Here is a 26581-nt window from a genome sequence, read left to right as displayed (position 1 = left end):
GCCGAGGTTAAAAGGAGAATTATGCCATAAAATCTCATATTAGATTCTGAATGTCCACACACACACACACAAACCAGTATCCATCTGCCACAGTTTGGTTTGATGTATCACAGAATAATACAAATTATCATAGGTAATTAACTGCCTCTGGGTTTTCTTGCAAAACTCATCGCTCCGTAAATTACTTCCCTAGATACTGAAAAGTCAAAGTTCACTGCTTACATAACCAAAAAAGCGGATTGACAATACTAAGAGCAATCTCTTGTACCTCGTGATAAACGACAAGGAACATTGCCACAATTAATCTCGCCAATCGTGTTTTTATCGCCAATTTGTGATAATAAATCAAGATAAAACAAGTTTTTGGTGCAAGATGGTGACCCGGAACCATCGTCCTGCAGGTCTCGCTCAACCATTCGTCTTTGGAGATTATCGTTTATGATAAGAATATGTTTTGATGTTTACGTTAGTCGTATGTTATGCTGTGAGGACTGGTGATTCAGGATGACGTAGTGTGAGGACTAGTGATTCAAGGTGACTACCTCCCTGGGTTAAGATTTTCAGTCTGTTACGTAAAATTTCCTCACAGTCTGTTAAGTGTAAGAACTCGTCAAGTGACTCGCTCTAAGGTGCGACAGACATGGCGATCTAAAATGGAGTCGAAGAGTCACTTGAAATTATGATAAAAGAAAATATTTTTATAATACTTTAAAAAGTTTAGTAGAGTCACTCTCGGCTTACTGTTTACCATTGTTTGTATATCTGCATTACGTATATAAGGAATAAGTATACAATATATTTATTCATCGTTAATATCCTTAAATCGTACTACGAAGATAATTGTTAAAATAACTTCGCGTATCTTAACCAAAGCCATCCAATGATCATGTAATACCTTTGTTTGTTAGGTTAGATTTTGCTTTTTGGAGATATATCGCCTACGTTCAAGAAAAACAAAAATTGATTTAGTGAGTGTTACCATAGTTGAACACAAAAAGGGGACTATCTTTCGAGAGGAGGGGAGGCCCAGTGGAGTATTTCTACCAGTATCAACTAACGCGCATTGTATTACTGTTATATAATGTGTTATAAAATATGTTTTATATATGCAACAGTAAAAATCACCCTCTGAGTTGCTGCCTTATTTTACAATATTATCTGTTAATTTGCTGGTGAGTTCTCTCCTCGAATTGCCTTCTTATGCTTGTCGAGTCCACGTGAGTGTGTAAATTATTTGCGCCTTTATTTGCCACAGAGGTCTACATAACAAGCACTCAACTTCCCATTTTTGTCGGCCACTTCGAAAACACTTGAAATTTGTCTTCGTTCTGCAGTGAATTTACACTTTCGTTCTGGCATTGTGTTTAGGGATAACAAAATAAAATATCGAATAAAGACTCAGATAAAACACTGAACCTAGTGTCGTGGGACTCGTGGCTGAACCAGGGGAGGAGCAAGGAAGGATTCTGGGTCAAGATTAGTTTTTTGTCGACCACGGAAACTGCTAAAAAAATAGGTTTTCTTGTGTATTTTGTGCTGTTTCAAGTGAATCTGACTTTTATTTCCGTCACAAATGAGTTATGGAGATATGACCACCCCCCCCCCCCTCAATTACCAAGAATATTGGTTGTTCAAAGGCAGCAAGACTTTGAAGTAGAGGGAAAATGCGGAGTGAAATACTAAAAAGAAAAAAATACCTTTGAAACCCTTACCTAACCCGTAAAAAATCTAAACTATAAAAAGTTTGTCTTATTCGTTTTTCAGATGTTTAGTATGTGATGGTGGTGTTGTTTTCGGTGTTCAGATGAGGAGGCCCCCATGAACAGCAATTCATAACCTTTTATATGCTATTAAAAGCTTGTTTGGTGTTATTTTTAATAGTTTACCCCACATTTCCTCTCTATTTCAAAGCCCTGCCCACTTTGAACAACCAATATTGTTGGTAATTGAGGGAGGGGGGGTTATATTTTCATAAGGTCTCATTTGCGGCGAGATTGGCTTGAAACAACACCAAATACACTCAGACAACCTATTATGTTGGTAGTGTCTGTAATCAACAAAACATTAATCTTTACAGGATTCTGGCCTATTGTGTCAGAACCCTTGGGTGGAGGCTTTGGAAAATTCGTATATGTCCAGGACGAAAACTGAACGGTGCAGGTGCAGTATTTAACTAGGCCATTTAGGACTCCAGGGCTGCGTTCAGTTGCGCGTCTCGTAGCATTTGTAGTACTTTTTTTTCGACTGAACGGTAGCGTTGTCGGCGAATCGAAATTTTTTCGCGATATGAAGACTAATTTTTTGGCCCGATGTGGAGACTGGAGGAGAAGCTTATCGTTGCAGAGGCTGTGATTTTGTATTTACAAACCATCCAAGAAGTATGTGCACACGTACAGTACAGCCGCAGTATTACAAAGACTCAAGTATACATAATTACGACAAAATAGTTGTCTAAAGGATGATTTTAGATGACATGGAAAACACCCCCAAACTTGCTAACGATTTAGACATAAAATGGTTTTTTATAGTCTTATTCATGCTGATTATAAACAGTGGTAGTATTGAATGTTCCGGGAAACGCAGTTATTGAATTTGGACACTGCCAAGACCCATAATGTGATAAGAGTAACCTAGCGTCCACCCAGGTTTGTCTATGTAGTGCACGATGACGTCACAACCATTCAATTTGCATAGATGCCCTCTTTTGAAAAGGAACACCTTACTAAGAACCTGATTTCATCGCCCTCTCATGCTATTGTAACTTTAAAATTTTCATCTGTCTAGTACAAGACGATTACACTCAGCTGAGGAAACCCAGCGTTATCCTTCATTATAATCTCTCCCAACTGATATACGGGTTCCGTTCTCACCCCTAGTATACCCCCCCCACAGAAAGACCCTAGCGATGCTTCGAATTCACACTTCAAGTTCGAGGTTCACACCTCATTGAGAGAGCAGATTGTGTTTTTTTTTTTTTTTTTTTAGCCTACCCTGGCACAGGTCACTGACCCATATCGGGGCCTGGGGGGCGAACATGTAATAATAATAACAACATTAATAATAATTAATTCATAGTAAATAAAATTGATAATAAAAAATACAAAATTAAAAATAAAATAATAACGATAATAATAACATCACTGATAATAATAATAATAATAATAATAATAATAATAATAATAATAATAATAATAATATTAAAAACAAAAATAAAAAAAGAAAGATCAATAGTGAGAAACAATATATGTATGTTGTGTTGTCAATAGTAAGAGAAACAATTGAGACCCTGCAATTGTGTGTAAATGAGGCAGAAAGTTAGATCATCAACCTGGGACTTGGTCACAATATTCGTGATGCCATATAGCAGCAGGGTCCACCATTAGACAACACATTATGCTTCCAATATCTTCCCAGGCGGTAGTACCTCCCTGTTTGATAGCTGCCTACTACCTACGCGGGAGAGGAGCCAACTGTACATACACCACACATCGAAGTAAATTGTTGTATTGGAAAGTAATATAAGGGATTTTTTATTGTATTCAGATCTTCTTTTTTCTATACATGTCTGATATTCCAGTCAATGCGATAGAACGGAAATAAAATCCTATAGACCTAGATACCCGGATATGACTCAAATGTCCCGACTTACATAAATCAACAACCGGAACAAGAGTTGGTCTTTACTATCTCAAATACTTCTTTATAACCTAATCTCAATTGATTATCTTATGTGACGATAACTAGATTTCATATCGCTAACTGTTGTTGTTATCTTTAAATTACAGAACACAAAGAGAGTTTCTACACTGGTTAATAAGAGTCAAAGTTAGGAAAGATTATTATTTCATTGTGGAGATTCAATAATCAGGTAATGTTAGGAGGGTGGATGAAAGATGGCGCATATGAGCGTACAGTGAACAGCAAAGTCTTCAGGATCCATTTACCGTTATATAGCGGCCCTTTGTTAGATTCGTTGAAAGATGCCGAGTGTTGCGGTGAGTGAATGTACGTATGTCAAAATGATCTTTTATTTCATATAATGGTTGCCCCTCGTGTAACGAGGATGGCCGGCCCAAGGGCCACTTAAGCGTGAAGTTGTTTAAGGTGTAGAAGCTGTCGCCAACACAACACCCACACTCCAAGTTAACGAGTTGCATGACCCAATGCCAAGGAATAGTCCGAGAAGACCGGACAACTCACCAACTGCACTGGCTAACCATTACCCCGGAATACGATCCGCAAATCGATTCACATCCAGGTCCCCAATTACTGCTGGGTAGACAGAGGCAAATTTGAAACTGAGATACTTTATTGACCATAAAACTATTACATCAAAGGGACAGGGTAGTGTACTACTCCCTCCCTCACCTTTGCCATCACCTTCTGGGGTTTACAAAAAGTTATAAATATTATAACAATACAAGTATTATGCTTACACCAATGCAATAGTTAATGTTGACATAAACACTGGACTACATTAAAAGAACAGATAATATAATTCTACACAAAGATAAGTGTCATATCCCTTGAGCAAAATTTTTATACATGCAAGAATTATATTAATCTTTCCATTATTACCCATCCAACAAACTTGTTTCTTTAAAGAAGTGATCTCACTGTTCCTGTATGGTTTGATTTTTTTTTTTCACATCCTAATACATAATGTTGTAGTGTAACCCTAAGATGACACAGTTGACCCGCCCCTCCAGTAATATTTGTATCCCAATAATAGTCTCATTATAACAGTATCAACAGATGGTGAGTTAGTCCCGTAAGTTACATTGGTGTTCTGTAAGACATACAAATAGTGCTGACAACTCTCGCTACATATGGCAATCACTTCTCTTCTTGCTTTTTCCCATTCCTCTATTTTTCTTTTCATTTCCCTCTTTATCATTCTAATACTTCCATTGCTAACAGTATCTATATACATCTTTTTTGCTACTTTTTTGGCCAATTTGTCAGCCATTTCATTTAAATTAATCCCCACATGTGATGGACTCCATATAAACTGTACAGTTCATTCCATTTCTTGCATTACTCTGACCAGACGTTTAAAGGTATTAACAATATGAAAGTTATATGGAGTTTTACTCTGCAAAGCTTCCAATACACTTTTACTATCAACAAAAATATATATTTCTTTACATTTCTCTATAGCAACCTGAAGTCCTTCACAAACTGCGTGTAGTTCAGCCAGCGTGGATGAGGTGTTGTTACTAATTCTTTAACAAACTGTTTCATCTGCATAACGCTCATTGAAAAAATATTCCCTTATAAAAACACCACATCCCGCTTGACCGTTACTTAATACTGAACCATCACAATATATATGTACAGTGCTTCGCCTGGAAAAACTATTTATTTTCTCTAAAAAGACATCTCATAAGTAGCTGGGATGCCAATCTTCTTCTTTCCCCCCAAGCTGTAAAATATCTACTGCAATGCATCCCTCCTCCCATGGTCTAAACCTTGAATAAGTTTATAATGGATTGCAATATTTGTCTACTCCATACTCCAACATAATATTATACAGTAGCCTTGGACACATGGCAGGATCTGTTCCTCTCCTTTTTTACACTTTTATCCTCCTCACAGCTGATCGGCTCGTTAGCAGCTTGGGCGATCGGTCACTTCTCTGTCACGCACTGTTGGCAAGTACTAGGCATGTACTGGCTCTCCGTTACGCACTGTTGGCAGGTACTGAGCATGCACCAGCTCCTGAATGTACCTGAACCTGCTCCAGTGTTGGTCAAGTCTGGTTTTGAAAGTGCTCACACCCGGCGCCGTCACAACACTTTCCGGCAGTTTGTTCCAAGAGTTCACAACTCTCACTACAAAAAAGTTTGCCCTCACAGTTTTCTGGACTTGCGGCTTCTTCAATCTTGAGCTGTGACCCCTTGTGGGGCGAGCGTCCGCCAGCTCCAAGTAAAGACACTCGACTAAGTAGTGCCCCTCGAGATGCTTATACACCTCAATTAGATCGCCCCTTGCCCGTCTGTAGTATAAGCTAGGCAAGTTCAGGCGTTCCAATCTCTCAGGGTAGTTGAGGTGCCGAAGTGCAGGCACCAGTCTGGTGACCCTCCTTTGAACATTTTCAACCAACTGACAGTCCCTAGCATATCTCGGGGACCAGGCGGGGTGACAGTACTCCAGATGGGGAAGCACTTCACTCTTGATTTACTTTCTTCTCGCAATGGCCCGAGAACTTCAGATCATTGTCAACATACACACCTAGGTCCTTCTCACATTCAGTCTCAAATAGAGCAGTTTCTTCATCCCGTTGGGACATATGGTACGCCTCCTTACCGTTGGTACGCCCCAGGTGCATCCTCTTACACTTCGTGACATTGAATCTCAGCAGCCATTTCTTCGACCATTCTTGGAGCTCACAGAGGTCCTTCTGCAGCTCTTCACAGTCCGATTGGTTCTTGATTTCCCGAAATAACTTGGCTTCATCGGCAAACATTTGTATGGAGGAGTGTACAACGTCAGGCATGTCATTTATGAAACAAACAAACAACAGCGGGCCCAATACACTGCCCAGTGGTACCCCGCTTGTGACAGGTACAGATGATGATTTCGTGCCATTAATCACCACACACTGCTTGCGGTCATGTAGAAAGTCTTCTATCCACGCTAGGACATTTCCCCGAATTCCGTACCCTTCCAGTTTGATTTTCAGCCTTTCGTGGGGTACACTGTCGAAAGCCTTGGCAAAATCTAGGTAAATATTGTCGATATTACCACCCCGTTCTAGAATATGGGTCCAAATATCCAATACCTTGAGCAATTGTGTTAAGCAGGAGCGCCCCGGCATAAAACCGTGTTGGCAATCTTTTACAAGGTTGTTTCGTAGTAGATGTTCCATTGCGGCATCTCTGATAATACTCTCAAGTACTTTGCATATTATGCTGGTCAGGCTCACCGGTCTATAGTTGTTCGTGGAGTGACTATCGCCCTTCTTGAAGATAGGACTCACACGAGCCATTTTCCATTCACTGGGGACCTTTTGTTCGTCCAGGCATTTACAAAACAGTATCTTCAGGGGCTCGGCAAGCTCGTTGCACAACTCTCTTAGCACTCTAGTATGCACTATGTCAGGGCCAGGACTCTTATGGACCTTTAGCTTTGACAGTTTATATCTAATACCCTCTTCTGTGAACCGTCTGTCCTCAAACGCAGGAAGGTTAATTGCATCCTCTCTTATGAACACCGAGGAAAAGAAGCTGTTCAATGCCTCAGCTTTATCCTGGTCAGAATCTGTGTAACTACCATCTTCAAGCCTCAGGTCTGATACTCCTACTCGCGTTTTTAATTTCGACTTGACCTCGCTTGCAACCAGCCTCTGGAACTCCTTTTCAGCCCTTCTCTGCCTTTGCTTGGTTTCTGGCTCTTGCATACATCCTCCTGTCCTGTTCATCGTTTGACCCATCCAACGTCTTGAATTTCTGGGTTTTCTCCTTAACTTTGTCGACCACCGCGTGGTTCATGTGTAGGGATCCCCTCTTATTCCTAGAGGCACTGGGTTTGGTCTTGGGTATATATTTATCGATCAAATGGGTCACCCCTCATTTCTTCCCTCACCCCGTTGTAATTCCCTTTGTAATATTTGCACCTTGGCCTGGACTTATCTTGAACTAGGTAACAGTTAAATCTGAATGACAGCACTACATGGTGACTGGTGCCAACTGGGGAAAGATGTTCCAGTTTGGCCACCATACGCTCCTCGTTTGTTATGATGAGGTCAAGTGGCTTGGGTGATTGCTCCCCTCTGTAATGTGTCGGGTCTCTCACATGTTGGAACAGAAAATTATCTCTCAGAGTTTCTACAAAAAAAAAAGTAGCAGGGTTATTCAGGTCATTTGGGGTGAACTCGTTTCTCCAGTCGATGTCGCCATAGTTAAAGTCCCCCATGATGAGGAGGTGTCTAGGGTTGAACATCGCCAGGTTGTCTAGTAAGGCTCTTAAGTTCCTTTGAGTTAGTGGGCCACAGTTCGGGGATCTGTAGATACACCCGACAATAAGTAAGTCCCCCTCCCTTTAATTTAATTTTACACCACTTGGACTCTTCAAAAACATCCTCTCCCTGTACCCTCGCCTGGCTGGCTCTAAGGTCTTGCCTAGTATAGATAACCACAGCCCTCTAGCAAGTTTCTGGAGAAAGGTTCGTAAATGAGTCGTATCTAGCAATACTGAACTCACAGTCCTCTGGGTCGATTCTCCTGTTCTTGTACAACAGTTCGTCGACTCCTACAATATCTGGTTGGTGTACCTTCAGTAGTGTTTCAAACTCCTCTCTCTTATCAAGAAACGTGTCAGTATTAGTGTACATGACATTCAAGCCAGACTTTGTTTCTCGGTAACGTCTCTGCTCTTAGTAGTAACTCCGCCCCCCCCCTCCATTCTCAGAAGCTGCAGTATTTGCTAAGTACACTGTATTTTGCAGGGTGTGGTTAGAAATGCCACTGTTTACACGGCGCTCGCCTCCTCCTGGCTGATAGGCCAGGGGAAATGCGGGTGGAGGGTGCGCTGCTGCCCCCTGGCTCTGTGTCGGCACACTTGCTTCCACTACCCCCCCCCCTCCCCTAATGGTCCTAAGAGTAGCGGCTACAGCAATTTCCTTTACTCTATGTTCCATACTTGGTAAATCTAACTCCATTCTCATTATTTCAAAATGACGTCAAGGAACTTGCCCTTAGTTTCACCCTGCTCGGGGATCGAATCCGGGTTCGATCACTTGAGAAGCGAGCATGCTGACCATTACACCACGCGTCATATACAGATACGTCTGAAATCTTCGTCGAGGTCATTGGCAAGTGAAGTATGTAGATTGTAGAGACTGGGTGTATGAGGTATCTAACTTTAATGTTTAAGTTCACAGGTGATATTAATAACCTTGGCCTCGGTGTGATCTTACTGCTGGCGCCAATAGTTCAAAAACCTTGACATGGTTGTACTTACGAGTCAAAAATATATTCACTGACTTCTATTAGAATTGAGAAAAAATACGAAAGATCTACTACCTACAAGATCATAGAGAGTGGCTGTGTGAGAGGCTTGAGGACGGAACTACAAGATATCTATATTGGGCAGCTTGAACGGAGGTTTATATAGGTGATGTGTCTTATAGACCACGAGAAACCTTGCAGTGTGGGGAGTGACGTACAGTACTTAGTGAGTGAGGAAGGTCAGCTGTTGATGTTGCAAGGTATCCAAATAGTATAATGATGCATGTAATAGTCTTGTTTGTATTTATTTTTATGTTTGTAGCTATTTTCATAAAGCAAATAGACGCGAGACCTCACACCTTGTTGGCAGGTGATCTGCTTATTAGGTAAAGGTAATGGGTTTTGTAAGTGAGTTTTCTTCTAAGAAAATGTGTTCCTGATTTATTTTATACACTGCTTCTAAATTTATCAATATGTTTATGGCGCATCCTACCGTCATTGTTTTTCGTAGTAAATATGAAAATTTAATGTTGCATTATCTTATTATTTTCATCCATGTTTATATTCTCAGTTTGCCAGTAATTTACACTGGTTTGTGAGTACACACTTTTTCATTTATCCCTTAAATTCCTCATACTTGATATAATGCACCTTAAGTCCTTACTCAGGTCATCAGGAAGGAAGAGGGTCAAGGCACATGCTGCGTGCCTTGACCCTCTCAATCTTATCCCCAGGTGGATCTTGAGGCAGTTTGTTGCGGTGAGCGCGGGAGATCCGGCTTCGTGCGCGTATAAGGCAGAGTAAATCACCGCCTCCCAGGTATCCTTCTCTCTCTCTCTTACTGAGTGTTCGTTGGCGTGTGTCGTCGATGTTGTTGTTGTTCACTGGTGTGGCAGGCAGCACTTGGGGACCTGCGTCTGCTCTAGAGAGTACTGACCAGCCTTTCTGTGGTTGGTAGGACCGCTTTATATCATGTTTTTAAAATAAACAACAAAAAATAGTCAAACCTACTCCAACTGTCCCGAACCTCATCAACTAACCTGACTGAATGTACCCTAATCTCCTTTGCTTGTTTGTGTTATCTGCTGTCATCTTAGCAAGTTAGTACATACAGTACATTTGGTAATTCAGTTAAAAGGAAGGAATGACTGAATTAGAGAGTTTATATTGCTTATGATTCCGGCTACACTGTTCATTACGGAAAAGCGCTCTCCTATCCCCCGTGCATGTACAGTACAGATACCATTGTCGCCCCAAAATTATCAGATATTTGTAAACGAGAGATGTTTCTCTTGATAAAACTCACAAAAGTTGTTAATAAAATAAAGGGGAAGAATAATAGAACGGGCAATGATTACCAACACACGTTTTTAACAAGAGCCAGAACATATTTAACAACAGATGCCATATAACTGAGGTTCAAGAACACAAAGACTAGGCGACCGTGATTTGTTGGTCGGTTGTTAGTGTGATCATTTACAGCATAACATAATTCGGATTATATATAAGGCTGCTTACATGATGAATCCATATGAACTTGAATGACGATTACGTATACTGAATATCTATCTATCTATCTATCTAACTATCTATCTAAAATTCAAAGCATCAAGAGACAGGTCAGTCAAGGTCCCACCTGTGTCAAAGGAGTATTGAGTGGACCATGTATGATCAGTACCAGCTACAATCCTAGTCAGGTACAGATATGTTGTCTATGATTTCCCGTTTAGACTTGCCGTTTTTCAAGCCGCAAAACAAGCGGTTAGTCCCGTTTAATGAGGCTAACCGCTTGCCACAAGACGGCGACAGTCGACAGTTGATGTGAAGCGCTAGTTCCTGAGACTAGTAATGTTAGTCACGTCGGTACACTCCTTATACTCAGCTGGGACAGAGCATTATAACACTGGTGACTCAGTCTGCTCTGGACAGGTACACTAAAAAGAGAAGTTTTTGCAAAACGACGTAAAAAGCTGGATTCGTTTTTTAAGAAAGTAATTCTTTGGTTCATGTTTGCAGTCTGCTAGACTGGATTCAGAATACAGGATACTTCCAAAATCTTCGTGGCCAATGACATGATGGAGCCTCTTCCTTCTCCTCTGTTCAGGGTGTTGGTGGTAGGATAGGGGAGGTAAAAGTCATATTCTTAATCCGAGTATTGCCTCCTCACGCAAAATAATTGGTATTTGAAATATGATTGGTTCTTTGAATGAGGATTTTGTTCTTCATGAACTCTTGAAAGCGTCAGGCACCGTTTAAAAAAAAGTAAATTCATGGTTTGTGTAAAACACGATGGGTCTAGCGCCAGGAGTGTTTAATGATAATCCCCTTACACACGCTCAGTTCGGCCTGTCAGTCCGTCTGCCCACACAAGGTTTAGTTCTGCCTGAAGGCCGGACTTTAGTTCTCACAGGGGCACTACAGTGCGAGGACAGCCATGGCCACTCCGGTTGCTCCAGAAGACGTTACAATAATATCGTTGAGTATTGCAGGTGTACAGTATGTATGGTGTTGGAAGCGAACAAGAGGCGCTCTCGTGAGAAATGATTTAAAGACTGGCTACTGAAGAGACAAATTTTCTCATACTAGGCTGTTGACAGAACTAAGATTGGACTAAGAACCATACATGAAGTTACTGTCAGTCGTAGAGTCCCTCAGCAAGAATGAGGATGCCTGCATGCGGAAATCAATATCATCTCATGAGAGGCTGACAGCTGCACTGTTATTCCTGGCAACTGGACGATCCTACGAGGATTTGAAGTTTTCCACCGCGATTTCTGCACAAGCATTGGGCAAGATCGTACCTGAAACCTGCTGAGCAATTGGGAAATTATTACGGAAAGAATACTTGAAGGTAAGGCAAATTATATACTCAGTCAAAATGGTTTAATATCCAACTGTAAAAAAGAAACTGAAATCTGTCAGTAAAGAAATTATTATTTAAAATAAGGAAGGTCCTTGGCATTTCCTGATCCTTCAGGAACATCAGCAAGTCGTAATACCATGGGCGTCACAAAATAACTCCCACCATGCTGGTCAGGCCACACCTGAAACAAGGCTTGCGCGCCATCCCACCCATGCTCAAACTGGCCTTCAGGCCACGCGAATTGCAGGCCACTTTTTAAGTAGTCCCTTCAAACTTTCAGTTCAGTTCGTGAGCCTGGCCTTGAGTTCCAACTTGTTCATTTATTTTTTATTATATATATATATATATATATATATATATATATATATATATATATATATATATATATATATATATATATATATATATATATATATATATATATATATATATATATATATATATATATATATATATATATATATATATATATATATATATATTTTTTGGGATTTACCCGGGCACAGGTCACTGACCCACATCGGGGCCTGGGGGGCGAAAATGTTGTAATAATAATAATAATAATAATAATAATAATAATAATAATATTAAAGACATACAAAAAAAAGGATCAATAGTGAGAAACAATACTGTACTGTATATGTATGTTGTGTTGTCAATAGTAAGAGAAACAATTGAGACCCTGCAATTGTGTGTAAATGAGGCAGAAAGTCAGATCAGCAACCTGGGACTTGGTCACAATTTTTGTGGTGCCATATGGCAGCAGGGTCTACCATTAGACAACACATACTACCCCACACATGTACACAAGCTGGACTGCGCAAACCGGTTTGTGCCAATCTGAGCATGTATGGGGGGAAGGCTTTATTATTGTTATGCCGAGGCATAATTTGGTATTGTAGTGTTCATAAACTAGGTGTTTTGATTATTTTCTATTCCAAGCAGCAGTTATTTTGTCGAGTTGAGGGAGATTTTTATGTATATATTGATGTATTTCCTATGTAAGAATTTTCTAGAATGTATTGCATAATTTTTTTTTATGATTTACGAACGCATTGTAAGCCTCGATCAGAGTAGAACGTTTTAGAATCTAGATTCTAGAGCTTCCCAGACGTTTCTTGTTCCGACTTGCAAGTCCTGGATGGTGCTACGGTGTTCTAGGATCGTCTGATGAGGTATACGAGTATAAGCAGCAGCGGGCTCTGTAAAGTGCAAGCCTAGTGACAACTAAAGATAATTGTTGTGCAAGTATTGTGGAATTGTCGTGCGCATTATACTTTTATTTTTATCCTCTTCACCACTGATCGGCTCGTTAGCCGCTTAGGCGATCGGTCACGTCTCTGTCACGCGCTGTTGGCAAGTATTGGGCATGCACCGGCTCCTGAATGTACCTGAACCTGCTCCAGTGTTGGTCAAGTCTGGTCTTGAAAGAGCTCACACTCGGTGCCGTCACAACACTTTCTGGAAGAGTGTTCCAAGAGTTCACAACTCTCATTCCGAAAAAGTTTGCCCTCACAGTTTTCTGGACTTGCCGCTTCTTCAATCTCGACTGAGTAGTGCCCCTTGAGATGTTTATACACCATAATTAGGTCTCCCCTTGCCCGTCTGTAGTATAAGCTAGGCAAGTTCAGGCGCTCCAATCTCTCAGGGTAGTTGAGGTGCCGAAGTGCAGGCACCAGTTTGGTGGCCCTCCTTTGAACATTTTCAACCAACTGACAGTCCCTAGCATATCTCAGGGACCTTCTTAAAAGACCCAATAATTTATTTGCCTGATTTACCTTCTTCTCGCAATGGCCCGAGAACTTCAGCTCATTGTCAACATACACACCTAGGTCCTTCTCACATTCAGTCTCAAATAGTGCAGTTTCTTCATCCCTTTGGGACATATGATACGCCTCCTTACCGTTGGTACGCCCCAGGTGCATACTCTTACACTTCGTGACATTGAATCTCAGCAGCCATTTCTTCGACCATTCTTGGAGCCCACAGAGATCCTTCTGCAGCTCTTCACAGTCAGCTTGGTTCTTGATTTCTCGAAATAACTTGGCGTCATCGGCAGACATTTGTATGGAGGAGTGTACAACGTCAAGCATGTCATTTATGAAACAAACAAACAACAGCGGGCCCAATACACTGCCCTGTGGTACCCCGCTTGTGACAGGTACGTCAGAAGCCTTCAAGGAAGGTTGACGGAGGTCCACCATCAAGTTCGAGGATCTCTGGAGTTCTCGGGTGAAGTGGTGAAGCGCAACTATGATGTCAAAGCAAACCAGGTCTGTTACAAGGACGGTTTAAGGTCTGGCTGTATAACCCTCTGTGGAAGAAGGGTCAGTTACCGAAGTTACAGAGTCCATGGGAAGGACCATACACTGTAGTGGAATGTCTTCCAGATGTGACCTACCGGACCAGGGGAAGAAGGAAGGCTCAGCTGAAGGTAGTCCACGTCAATCGTCTGTGGCAGTATCTTGGGCCAGAGCAGTACACTTGGGAAGACTCTGTGGAGCAGTCACCTACCACTGATGAGGACCAGACTAACGATCCTGGAAGAACTCAGGACCGTATCAATCCGGGGAACCCGACCACGGACCAGGAAGAGGAGCACTGTTCCCTCTTAGCGGAAGAGGACGTGACAGGAGAGGGGAACAATCTGAGGATGCGACTGAGGTTTCTGCGCCAAGGGAAAACTTTGAAGACATCCCAGTACCTCGGCAGTAGCAGGAGACCTACCAAATTTCAGGATTATTATGTATATAATGAATAGTTGTGTCGGGACGACATGAGTATTAGAGAGGGGGTAGCGTTATGCCGAGGCATAATTTGGTATTATAATGTTTATAAACTAGATGTTTTGATTATTTTCTATTCCAAGCAGCAGTTATTTTGATAAGTTTAGGGAGATTTTTGTGTATGCATTGATGTATTACCTATGTAAGAATTCTCTAGACTATTGCATAATTTTTTTTTATGGTTTATTCACGTATTGTAAGCCTCGATCAGAGTAGAACGTTCTAGAGCATTATAGACGTGTCTTGTTCTGACTTGCAAGTCCAGATATCTAGACGGTCCGTCCCTCGTGACGATCTTCAGGAGTGAAGTGCTTCCCCATCTGGAGTACTGTCACCCCATCTGGTCCCCGAGATATGCTAGGGACTGTCAGTTGGTTGAAAATGTTCAAAGGAGGGCCACCAGACTGGTGCCTGCACTTCGGCACCTCAGCTACCCTGAGAGATTGGAACGCCTGAACTTGCTTAGCTTATACTACAGACAGGCAAGGGGGGACCTAGTTGAGGTGTATAAGCATCTCAGGGGGCACTACTCAGTTGAGTGTCCTTACTTGGAGCTGGCGGACGCTCGCCCCACAAGGGGTCACAGCTCAAGATTGAAGAAGCCGCAAGTCCAGAAAACCGTGAGGGCAAACTTTTTCGGAGTGAGAGTTGTGAACTCTTGGAACAATCTACCAGAAAGTGTTGTGACGGCACCGAGTGTGAGCTCTTTCAAGACAAGACTTGACCAACACTGGAGCGGGTTCAGGTACATTCAGGAGCCGGTGCATGCCCAGTACTTGCCAACAGTGTGTGACAGAGACGTGACCGATCGCCCGGGCGGCTAACGAGCTGATCAGTGGTGAAGAGGATAAAAGTAAAAAATGCCATCATATACGTATATATACATATTTATACAGTATATTGTGTTGTCAATGTTTACAGGTCATGTGACTTTATTTCCGTTCACCGGTGAGCCACGCCCCCTCCCGTGTGTTAGTAAAAATCACATGAATGGTTCAAGGATATATTTAATCATTAGTAAGTAAAAACATATAATGCAATGTAGCTTAGAAAATGAAGTACGTATTCAAATTAGTGAAGTATCATAATTTGTCCAAAGAAATGTCTTGACACCAACAGAGGTTGTTTTTAAAGTTAATGTTTACATTCATGACGTAAAACTCAGGTGTGTCTAATTGCCTAACACTGCTCATCTCACCTGCTACATTATCACACATTTCAAATAAGTTAAGCATTTAAAATATGATGAAACTCCAATAGAAAAAGAAATTCTTGTGTTATATAATAGGTTTAATATAATACCACTTTTTCTAGTTATTCCCTGTGGTGGTAACACTGGTGGTGGTTATTTACCCTTGGCAGGTGATCCTCCTTCACTGGGACCCAAGCCATTTAACAATTAAAACCCAGGTAACGTTATTTTAATTCCAGTCCGCTCATAACATACTGAATTATGAACTAACTACCTAATAACACGTAATGCTAGTTCTATTACGTGGTACTTAAAGAATCAAGAGGTAGGTCTAGGAGTGAGGCGTATCTGGGAATGTATATGACAAGTGTATTGAACACAGGTTAAAACTGAAGTAAAGATCTACATGGTAAAGTCTTTTTTATATTGCCACCCTAATTAATTGGGTTTCACAAAGATTTTTATAGTGGGAAGTTATTTATTAAATTGTATTTCGTAAAATTGGAACCTCCTCATACCTAAAATTATTTATTGCCTTCAGAATTATATCCCCAACGGTATGGGTATGTTAGGTCAGGTGTTATTAGGTTCTATGCATTATTAAACACAATACACACTAATATTATATATTATACACAAAAATGGAAATGACAATGCATCGAACATAATAAAACCTGACCTAACATACACTGTAGAACCTAACCTTATATACCCAAGGTTTGTTAGGTCATGTTCAATTAGTTTCTATGCAAAATGTTTAAATGTATTTTTTTAATATAATGCTAATAACATGATATTAAACGGAAATGGAAATCTTAAACAACTTGTCATAATCGTAGAATTGCGTATAACATTGAAAGTTGTTGTTTTTTGTAATATGTAAGTCTCTTCCGCATTTCAAACATTTGCAAGTGTTCTCAATTAACTCAAGGTCACAAATGAAAGATCAAAATCACATTGAAATATTACACGACCATTAGTAGAGGCGGGAAAAATATGAAGTTATTCACAATCATATTTCTCGCCTCTGCTAACGGTCGTGTAATATTTCAATGTGATTCTGATGTTCTAAAATGTTGATTTTGCATAATGCAGTATTACAGTGATACGTAATTTGTCTCTGTATGCCTTATTGTGGGTAAAAATAAGTATAAATTAAATGCATCCTCTGAAAGCGTGAATTTGCTACCAGAGTTTAACAGTTAATTCATGTATAATACTTCTGATAAACTTTCTATGTACTCATGTTTGAAATGATGAATGTATGTATCTTTATATAATTTAGCTAAATATCTTTCTCGTCAGAAACGGTCATCCCAACGATTATGAATAAACTCATTTAGACATTTATCATTGCTTCAGGACCAAATCGGACAGGTTTGCAAGAGCTAATCAGCTGTAACTTTTGTAACAGTTGAAGTACCATACATGGCATTGTTAGGTGGATTGAGTGTATTTTATTTATTTATAACAAGAACTGGGGAAAACAAAATTACAATTCCTTCACTTGTTCTTCGATATTATTGAGGCAAGAAAAACGTGTTTTTCAATAGAAAGAAATCTATAGTTGGTGGTTAACCCACATTATGTGCCTAATTATTATATACTGTTTTAAGGTAATACATTGTAATATGTATTCCCTTGTGCCATGACTACTGTACAGTATTTGGATATTTATGCGAGTGTAATTTTTTTCATTCTGAATATAGAAGTCAGGTACAGTATTGGGAATTTAAAAATTATTATTTCACAATACATCAATTGTTGAACTGTCATTGAAGTTCAGTAGTGAATGTTCCAACATCTAAAGATCTAGACAACAATGAACCATTAAATTGGACAAAATGAATCAATCAGACTCAATCCAAACTTACCTCACTTCATTCAAAAGTATTCTAAGTTTGTTCGGTAAAGTAAGGTAGATTAGGGTATTAGGTTTTGTTGTTTGAATAAGTGGCTTGACTTTGTAGTCTGATAGTTGCCATATAAAAATCTAACCCAACTCACCGGAGCTCAAAGAACCAGAAAACCCAAATCAATCATCACTTCTCTTAATACTTGAATACTGTAAATATTTATAATGTAGTAATATTAATTAATGGTGTAGCCCAGTGTTGTGGTGTAGGTCTGTCCATCCATAAGCTCTTTTGTTATGATAAATATATTGATGAAACTTAACTTGAATATGTATCATTGTAACATAATATGCACTATACAGTAAATCAAATTCAAGTCTGTGTCAAGAGTGAAGTTCACAACCAAAGGTCAGATTTGCCAGTGTATGCATAATGTACTTTGGTAATTTTGTTTCCCTCTCATCCTATACAGTGCATTTTATATAAGAATGATAACCTAGACTAGAATAATGCAGAGGAAATCAATCCACCACTTATGGTAGTACAGGTAAACCTCGATAAATGATGGTCATGAATTAAGACCGACTCTTTATATACGATAAAAAAAAATTTGCTTTAACAATATCCATTGATATCCGTTGGTTGGATTTTTTTTTAGCTCTAGTTCAAACTATGGGGTGTATATAGCTTCTCAAATGAATTGTTGTCTTGCAAGGATTCCAGCAATGCAAATTATATTTTTCTTCGTCAAGTCAGTGACTTTTTATAAGGAAACAGTACGTAACTCTGCACCTTGCATCTCTTGCTGCGCTTGTCAGCTGAGGTATATTTACCCGCGTGTTGCCACACTGCCAACCCTCGCACTACAGTCCTGCGCTTGGTTCTTTGTCAATTATAACCCCGCCATCACGTAGCTCAACGATTTTTGGTCAGCAACGTGGTCTTATCATCTTTTTTTTTCTGACAGTGAGAGGACAGCACTAATATTTAGAATGTTAGATTGAACTGTTATGGTGACTGTGAAGTGATATTTTTTGTTGTTTTGTGACTGTAAGGTGCTTTGCCTCTGTTGCTGTAAAAATACTGCAATGTGACCAGTGTTGGCCGCTATCATTGTATTTATGGTATCATCGTTTGCTCTGTTTTTGTGACTGTGAACTGAGGAGTGTAACTTTGAAAATGTCTGGGAAGGCCAAGGCAACTGTGTCTCTGAGGTAAAGCTTGACATTGTGAAGCTGCATGAGACTCCCCCGGAAGCTGTGTGGGAGTCAGAGTGACGTCTCCACTCCACCTACAAGAGTCCCCTTAGCCTTATAGGGGACATGTGATGATGAGTAGGCTTATTCTTCATGATGTGGTGAGTGATGTTTAATTGTTTTCTATTGATTTTATAAATGTCGGATTTTTTTTTGTCAGTGATACATGTGTGTTTGGGGACTGGCTGGGAATGTATCCCATTGATATTTCACTTAGCAATGGCCTAGGGTTTTTCAGGAACCTAACTCCATCATTTATCGAGGTTTACCTGTACATTACAATATGAAATTATGGTTTAATGAGTTTAAGTGCATGGTGCTTCCTGGAAAGTTCACATTCATTAGACCAAGAGGATTTAATTTTTTTGCTGCAGCCTATGGGATCATACACTCATGATAATACAGTACTGTACTGTAATATGGTTTTTTGCTTTTCAGTAACAGGATGTGGTGCTGTAAAAGTTCATGAAGAAGGACAATTCCGGTTTAAGAATGATTTAAAAGATGAATCGTATAAATGATTCCCCAACAGGTTTGACCGAATTTGGGCCTCTAACTCCTGATGAAAAGCCTCAGGGTTATGGATTCTCCTTTTCAAAGCTCTTTCAGAGAGCTGTTCGAGGTAGGTAAAATTAATTAGAAAAGAGAAAGAAAGAGATTAAGAAAGTACTTGTCTGCTTCTTTGTTCCTTTTGTGTTTGGTAGTTCAAATAAGGTGTTTCATAACCAGTTTACATGAGAGGTTGTACCCATGACTGCTGTACTTTATTCAGAGTGAAAGTAAGAACAGGGAGTAAGTTTCATTATGTATTTAATGGATTTACTACTTCAATTATGTAATACCAGTGATGGCATTTTATTAACTTGTAATGTAAATATCATTTGATTGAAATTCAGGAAATTTAGGCCTCATTAGTTTGAGTTGAGTTATGTTTTGCATGTTACTTAAGTAGATGTGTAAGTGTGGGGTATATACAGAACTTAGTAGAACTCAAAGTGAAAACCATTTGCAAATTGGTTATTTTTAATACAGCTGTTCCCAGTACTTTACTACTGCAGTGGCAGTATCGTAACCAGTGAGTTTTGTCTGAGATGCGTAAAGTTCGACTATCTGCAGTCAACGTTACCCTTTTTCCTAGGAGGTAGGGTAACCCATCCCCCACCTGCTTGGTGTGCATACCATGAGTACACTTTGTGTCTGTTCAAGTGGAACCAATGGGGAGGTACTGTTTAACGTCCAGCAGTTGTTGTTTTTTTCTGGTCTGTCTCTTTCAAATATTTTCATCTGAGTGGTGTTGTGTTTTAGTGCTGCCTGGGACTTCCCATGCAGTTTGTTAGTGTTTCCATGTCTTTGTGTTTGTGCTGCCACGATGTCAAACAATATGGAATGTCCTGGATGTAGGACGACAGTGACCAACACGGCTCAGACTCGAAAGCAATGGTCCCCAACCTTTTGTAGGCTATGGGCCACATTTCTCGTTGTAAATAAAGTGGGGGGGGGGGCACTAAAACTTTGCATCCACATTCAGGAAAAATATTACATATACGGTACAGTTATTAGCAGTTAATTTTGCACATGTCTAACAGTTACATACTTTTCAATTTTCTCTTGGATCATTTATTCTTAAAATGAGCTCCACTGTATATACTACTCCTCGACTTATGACGCGGTTAGGGACCCAAATCCCGGTCGTAAGTGGAAAATGCAAAAAATAATTCATAAAATCTAAAATGAAATACAGTACAGTAAATGTAATCAATAATAAAGAATGGATACAGCATTACTGTGCACTTACCTTTAATGTAGTCAGCTGAATGCACACGGGGCCCCCATAATTTTCTATTTACAGGTATACATGGAGACTATATTAATTGGATGAAACAAAGGAGGAGACAAGGCTGGGTGGGTCATCAATGTCACTTTCTTCAGACAGGTTAATGTACAGGGGAAACTTGCTGGTTGAAGGTATTGGATCATCTTTAGGGAGTGAAGAGGCAGCACTGGTGGGGTGTGAGGAGACAGCAATGGGGGACTTCTTAAAATAGATGTCCAATTTAGACTGCACAGTTTGCTTTTTCTTTTCATTATAAATCTCCCTGGACCATTCTGTCAACTTTGGCAAAACGCTCAACATTTTGATCCATTCCGTCAAACATTTGCATCCCTTTATTAATTGTAGCAAATGCCTCTGCCATTTGCTTCACTGAAAATTTTTTGGGGGTGCAGGTTCTTCTTCTACTTTTTGACTCTCTTCTTCCTCTGCATTTTTATGTGCTTCCAGTTCGATAAGATTCTCGTTACTTAGCTCTTCTGCTACACTTTCAACCAACTGCTCAACATCTTCATTATCAATTTCTAACTCAAGCTGTTTACTCAACTCCGCTATCTTATTACTAATCTCAGAAATTACTTCATCCTCATTAAATCCTCGGAAACTGTTCGCATATCTTTTCAGGACTTTCTTCCATATTCCATTCATGCACTGTCCTGTAACCTCATCCCATGCTGCACTAATGTTCTTTATACATTTCAAAATGTTGTTGTTCTTCCAAAACTCTCTGAGCGTTTTCTCACCTTCAGTAGCAGCAACAGCCTGAGCGAAGGTCGTACGTAAATAATTAGCTTTAAAAGTTGCAATAACACCTTGATCCATGGGTTGGATGACAGAGGTAGTGTTAGGTGGAATGTAGACTACCTTAACATCAGGGTGCAGGTCGTCCAGGTGTGGTGGGTGTCCCGGAGCGAGCATTATCCAAAATTAACAAAATCTTGAATGCAATCCCTTGTTGCAGACAATACTTCTTGGCTCATTGAATGAAACAAGTCATGAACCAATCCTCAAACAGTACTAAGGTCATCCAGGCTTTCTTGTTACTTCGATAAAACACTGGCAGTGTGTGCTTGTTGACATATTTAAAAGCCCTTGGGTTCTCTGAATGATAGATCATTAAGGGCTTTATCTTGAAACCAGCTACATTCCCCTCCAACAGAAGTGTACTTCGGTCCTTGAATGCCTTGAATCCTGGCATTGTTTTCGCCTCTTTGTGGATGTATGTCCGTTCAGGCATGCTCTTCCGTAATATTCCAGTTTCATCCACATTGAATATTTGCTCAGACAAATAATTTCCCTCCATGATGACACGATCTAGCTCCTCCTTAAAAGCTTCGGCACCACCAACATCAGCACTAGCTGCCTATCCACTCGCCTTTACATTATGTAAACTGTAGTGGTTCTTAATTCTGTTAAACCACCTATGACTTGCTGTGAAGGTTTGGTCGCACTCATCTCCTGCCTGCTCCTTTAGGCTTTCGAAAAGGCTTCTTGCTTTAGCCTATATGGTTAGAAGGCTAAAGGGTACACGCTTTTGTATCTGGTCTTCCATCCATATCACAAGTAATTTTTCCATCTCATGAAGAGGACCTTGTCTTTTCTTCGTTATTATAGTTCCTTAATAGGTGCTGATCCTTTCACTACCTCACGAATACGTTCCTTGTCCTTCAAAATAGTAGATATGGTCGAGAGTGAGAAGCGTAGGTCGTGTGAAATGGTTGCTACAGTTTTTCCATTTTCATACTGCATTATTAACTTCATTTTCGTCTCAAAAGTAATTGACTGTCTCCTTTTCTTCTGAGCACCACCAGCACTCTCACTTCTATACTTTCCAGTTATTCTAAAGTGAATTAGATACGAAAATAATGCCAGTACACAGCGCGATCAGTTGCGGAAACAATAACAGCCAAACACCAACTAAGCGCTCTATGGCGTGGGTGCTGTAGCCACGAGGCGACCCAAGCCACGCGACGCTCTCGTACGGGACGGAAATGTTTTGGTCTAGAAAATACGCGCGTCATTTGAAAAATTTTTGGTACCGACTGTGCGGGTGGTCGTACCGACTGCGGCGGTCGTATGTGCAGGTGGTCGTCGGTCGAGTAGGTTGGGGAGTAGTTGTATTGTAGTCTCTTAATTTCATATTGCATATTTGTGCAAAATATAATTGGTTTTAATTGCTGTTTCTACATACTGTAAATCTCAACAAATGCATCAAAGTTTAACAATCACTAATCTATACAGAAATCAGATTTCAGACTACCTTTTATGTGTGATTTTCAGAAACACTGGTAGACTGGTAGTTCATTGGATATATTTTTTTCTGGTATAATTTCATGTAGATTGGCACAGTGAAAATGGTTCTTCTATTGCTCAGGGGTTCTAACTGTGCCCTCACGTTTAAAACTATCATTTGCACATTGATAGTTTCACAGGTTTATCTACAAGTTTAATGTTTATGCAAAGGGGTGCAAGCAGATAAATTTTTAACCCATGGATGATGAGAGAACATTTTACAGAGTAAGACGTATGTGGTGCCATCAGTATTATCCCCTGTGCATGCATTTTATGTACAGTGTTAGTTTTATTTGTTTTCAGCTCTTAAGTATTAGAGAAGTTTTATCATGATCATACCTATCATTCTACTTTTATCATTATATACATCATTACATGTTGTTCAGATCCCAACATACTGTAGGTCATTAATGGGGTGTGAAAACTCACCATGAGAGATACCTGTGTACTGTATGAACCTGTCTCAGCTGGATTAATAAGCAGGAAGATAGAACGAAAGAAGAAAGATTATGCAAAGAAAAGAGTAAAAATTAAAATTGTGAAATAAATTACATATTTGTAATTGTTATAAAAGAGAATTTTAAGTTGAGGGAAGTGTTGCAGGCCACCAAGAGTCTTCTTAGAGTGAGTATGGCCAAGAAAAATAGCATCATTAAGAGGACGGTCAACCCCTTTCACCTATTCCCTGGAAATACCGTACGTTCAATGGTGATTTGAGCCAACTGGCTGTTTTGGGTAGAAACTACATCTCATGTACTTTGTGATACTAAGATATTGTATGGAGAGTATGTGCCTTCTGGCCTCACTAGCCTGATTTACCAGATATCCTCTAAGTATAGTACAGTATACTTTACAGTATTTCTCACATTGTTTTATAAAAATTCTAGAGCTGTAGTTGTTTATCCTGCACTTGTAGTTTATGATTAAATCTTAGCACAGTACAATATTTAGTCAGTTTTCTGTTTGAGGACTAATAAGTGTACTCTCCTTATTTTTTACTTAGAAAAAGTACAGTATATCAGTGACATTGTAGATTATAGAAGAAAAAGCTCTGCTTCTGCCCCTTTCAACTAGCTACAGGTATAGGACTCAGCTGTCACATCCCTTTGAGTTGCTGATGTGTTATTCTAATACTTTATGTTTATAGCTTTCTTATTGCTACTACATGAGTTAGTCTTTTTATTTTGCATTTGATTATTGATACCCATGATTGTCCTCACATTACTGATCCAGTTCTGTGTTAGCTGTTAAGGGATTTTTAAATATAATGAAGAAAATAAAGGTAAGGGAATTTATTAGTTAGATTGGCATGGAAGCAAATTACTTGTTGTTTTATACGTGAAAGTGGTATTAACCAAGTTGGTCAAAAACAGTTAAGCATTTTACAATAATCTCAATTTATCCTACATTTAAGAATAATGAGTATTTTTCAATTAACCTAGTGTATGTGATTTTTACTAAATCCTTTGGGTTTTTCATAGCATTGCTTGCATGATGTTCCCATGTGTGCCTCTTTATACCAAACACAGGAGCAACTGGTACATCGAAGTCAGGCAACTCAGCAGATCAACAGAAGCAGGATCAGCATGACCGAGTTGGAAGTAGCAGAGAATCAGATCACCAAACTGTGTCACGATCAGATTCCCTCATTGACGGAGGGCCGGGTTGGCTTGAAAAGGTGATTATTTTTTTTATAAAGTATTGACAGTAAGATTTGCTTCATGAAATTGCCAACTCGTGCACTGCGATCAGTATCGTGTACAGTGAAGGTGTAGCATCTGATTCTTTTTCTGTATGCTCAGCACCAATGAAAGTACTCGTGTGTTTGACAGTCGTGCTTACTTTTAGTCACATAATACATTTGTGGTGCTTTGAAAGACTAAAGTGTCTAAATTGTAATTACACGTTTTTTGCTGCATTGTGATTTATTTAAAACCTCAAGCTCCTCATCCCACCACAGTCTCTCCCTTACACCACAGTCTCTCCCTTACACCACAGTCTCTCCCTTACACCACAGTCTCTTCCTTACACCACAGTCTCTCCCTTACACCACAGTCTCTCCCTTACACCACAGTCTCTTCCTTACACCACAGTCTCTCCCTTACACCACAGTCTCTCCCTTACACCACAGTCTCTCCCTTACACCACAGTCTCTGTCTACACCACAGTCTCTCCCTTACACCACAGTCTCTTCCCACCACAGTCTCTCCCTTACACCACAGTCTCTCCTTACCCACAGTCTCTCTCACACCACAGTCTCTCCCTTACACAGTCACACAGTCTCACCACAGTCTCTCTTACCACAGTCTCTCCCTTACACCACAGTCTCTCCCTTACACCACAGTCTCTCCCTCACACCACAGTCTCTCCCTTACACCACAGTCTCTCCCTTACACCACAGTCTCTTCCTTACACCACAGTCCCTTCCTTGAACCACATTTGTCTATGTATTCTGATTTCTTCCTTGTGTGTACAGTATCCATCATGCCTCCTCTTCCATCTTTGTGATGCTTAACGTGTCGATTATATATCGGCTCTTATAGACTATCCATTTCCAACATCCTCAATATAATCAGTACAGCCACACCACCTAACAACTTAACCTGCATCATCTTTAAAGGTTATCACTTGTGTACTGTATGTTTGTTTCCACAGCATTAACTCAGTTGTTCCCTTGTCTCCTACATTTAAATTATTATATATTCTTGCACACTTAGTTTACTCCTCTGTTTTAATTTCTTCATTAGTGTTTTTTAGCTATGCTTTTGTACAATGATAAAACAACTGCACCTGTCCATTTGTTTGGCACACCAATTACCCTTATTCCATTTTTTCTTTGTGTATTGCATAAGATAACATGTATAAGCATGTCACTCCTATCTCGTCATGTATTGTAATTGTACTAATGTTATTAATTGCTATAACATCCAGGTCATTCAGCATTGCCCTTCATATATCTCACGGTTACCCGGTCCAGACATAGAACCATATTACTTTTCACTTATATCAACTTCATTATCCCCTTCTGCCTTTCCTGTCTTTCTCTCAAACCCGAGTGCTTTTTCCTATTTTCCCTTCTCATCTATATTTTCTCTATTTTACCCTGAAGTACTTATTGTAGATTCAACTATATTGGAAACCTCAGGAGCTCCTTCTTGTGCATTTTTCTTTTAGTTTTAATAATTATGTACCATCTGTAAAAGTTAAGCATACAGTATTTTCTTCCCTTCCTCCTTCTCATCCACATTTCTCACAAAATAAGTGGTCAGTTAATCGATTTATTATGGTACAGTATTGCGGTGTTGTTAACATCCATTCTTTTATTTTTGTCTAATTCATAATTGGATACCTCTTCCACCTTGGCTTCTCTTACCATTGGTTCTGAGTATATTATACTGTACATAAGTTAGCCATGATTACACATTGTATCTTTGTCTTAACCTAATTTGAAGCCATTCACTCATAACTCATGCTTTAACATAATGACAGCCCAGAGTTGCCTCGTAACAGGTTGCCATTTACGTAACTATTTTGTCTGTTTTTTCACAAAGGTT

The 26581-nt window shown here is 39.8% G+C and overlaps 1 protein-coding gene across 2 annotated transcripts in view; it reads left to right on the top strand.

Moving 5' to 3' along the window:
- The first annotated feature begins 15920 nt into the window (after positions 1-15920).
- LOC121859837 (1-phosphatidylinositol 3-phosphate 5-kinase-like) overlaps positions 15921-26581 on the top strand; it is an 85864-nt gene continuing 75203 nt past the window's right edge. For both annotated transcript variants that reach the window (XM_042356799.1, XM_042356798.1), the window contains exons 1-3: positions 15921-16010; positions 19343-19526; positions 24557-24705. In XM_042356799.1, coding sequence (XP_042212733.1) covers positions 19409-19526; positions 24557-24705 — 267 coding nt within the window. In that variant the 5' untranslated portion in view covers positions 15921-16010; positions 19343-19408. The remainder of the gene's footprint in view (positions 16011-19342; positions 19527-24556; positions 24706-26581) is intronic.

The sequence above is a fragment of the Homarus americanus genome, unplaced genomic scaffold, assembly GCF_018991925.1.
Source record: "Homarus americanus isolate GMGI-L3 unplaced genomic scaffold, GMGI_Hamer_2.0 scaffold29703, whole genome shotgun sequence".
NCBI classification, from domain to species: Eukaryota; Metazoa; Arthropoda; class Malacostraca; order Decapoda; family Nephropidae; genus Homarus; species Homarus americanus.
This window is presented reverse-complemented; position numbering and strand designations above follow the sequence as displayed.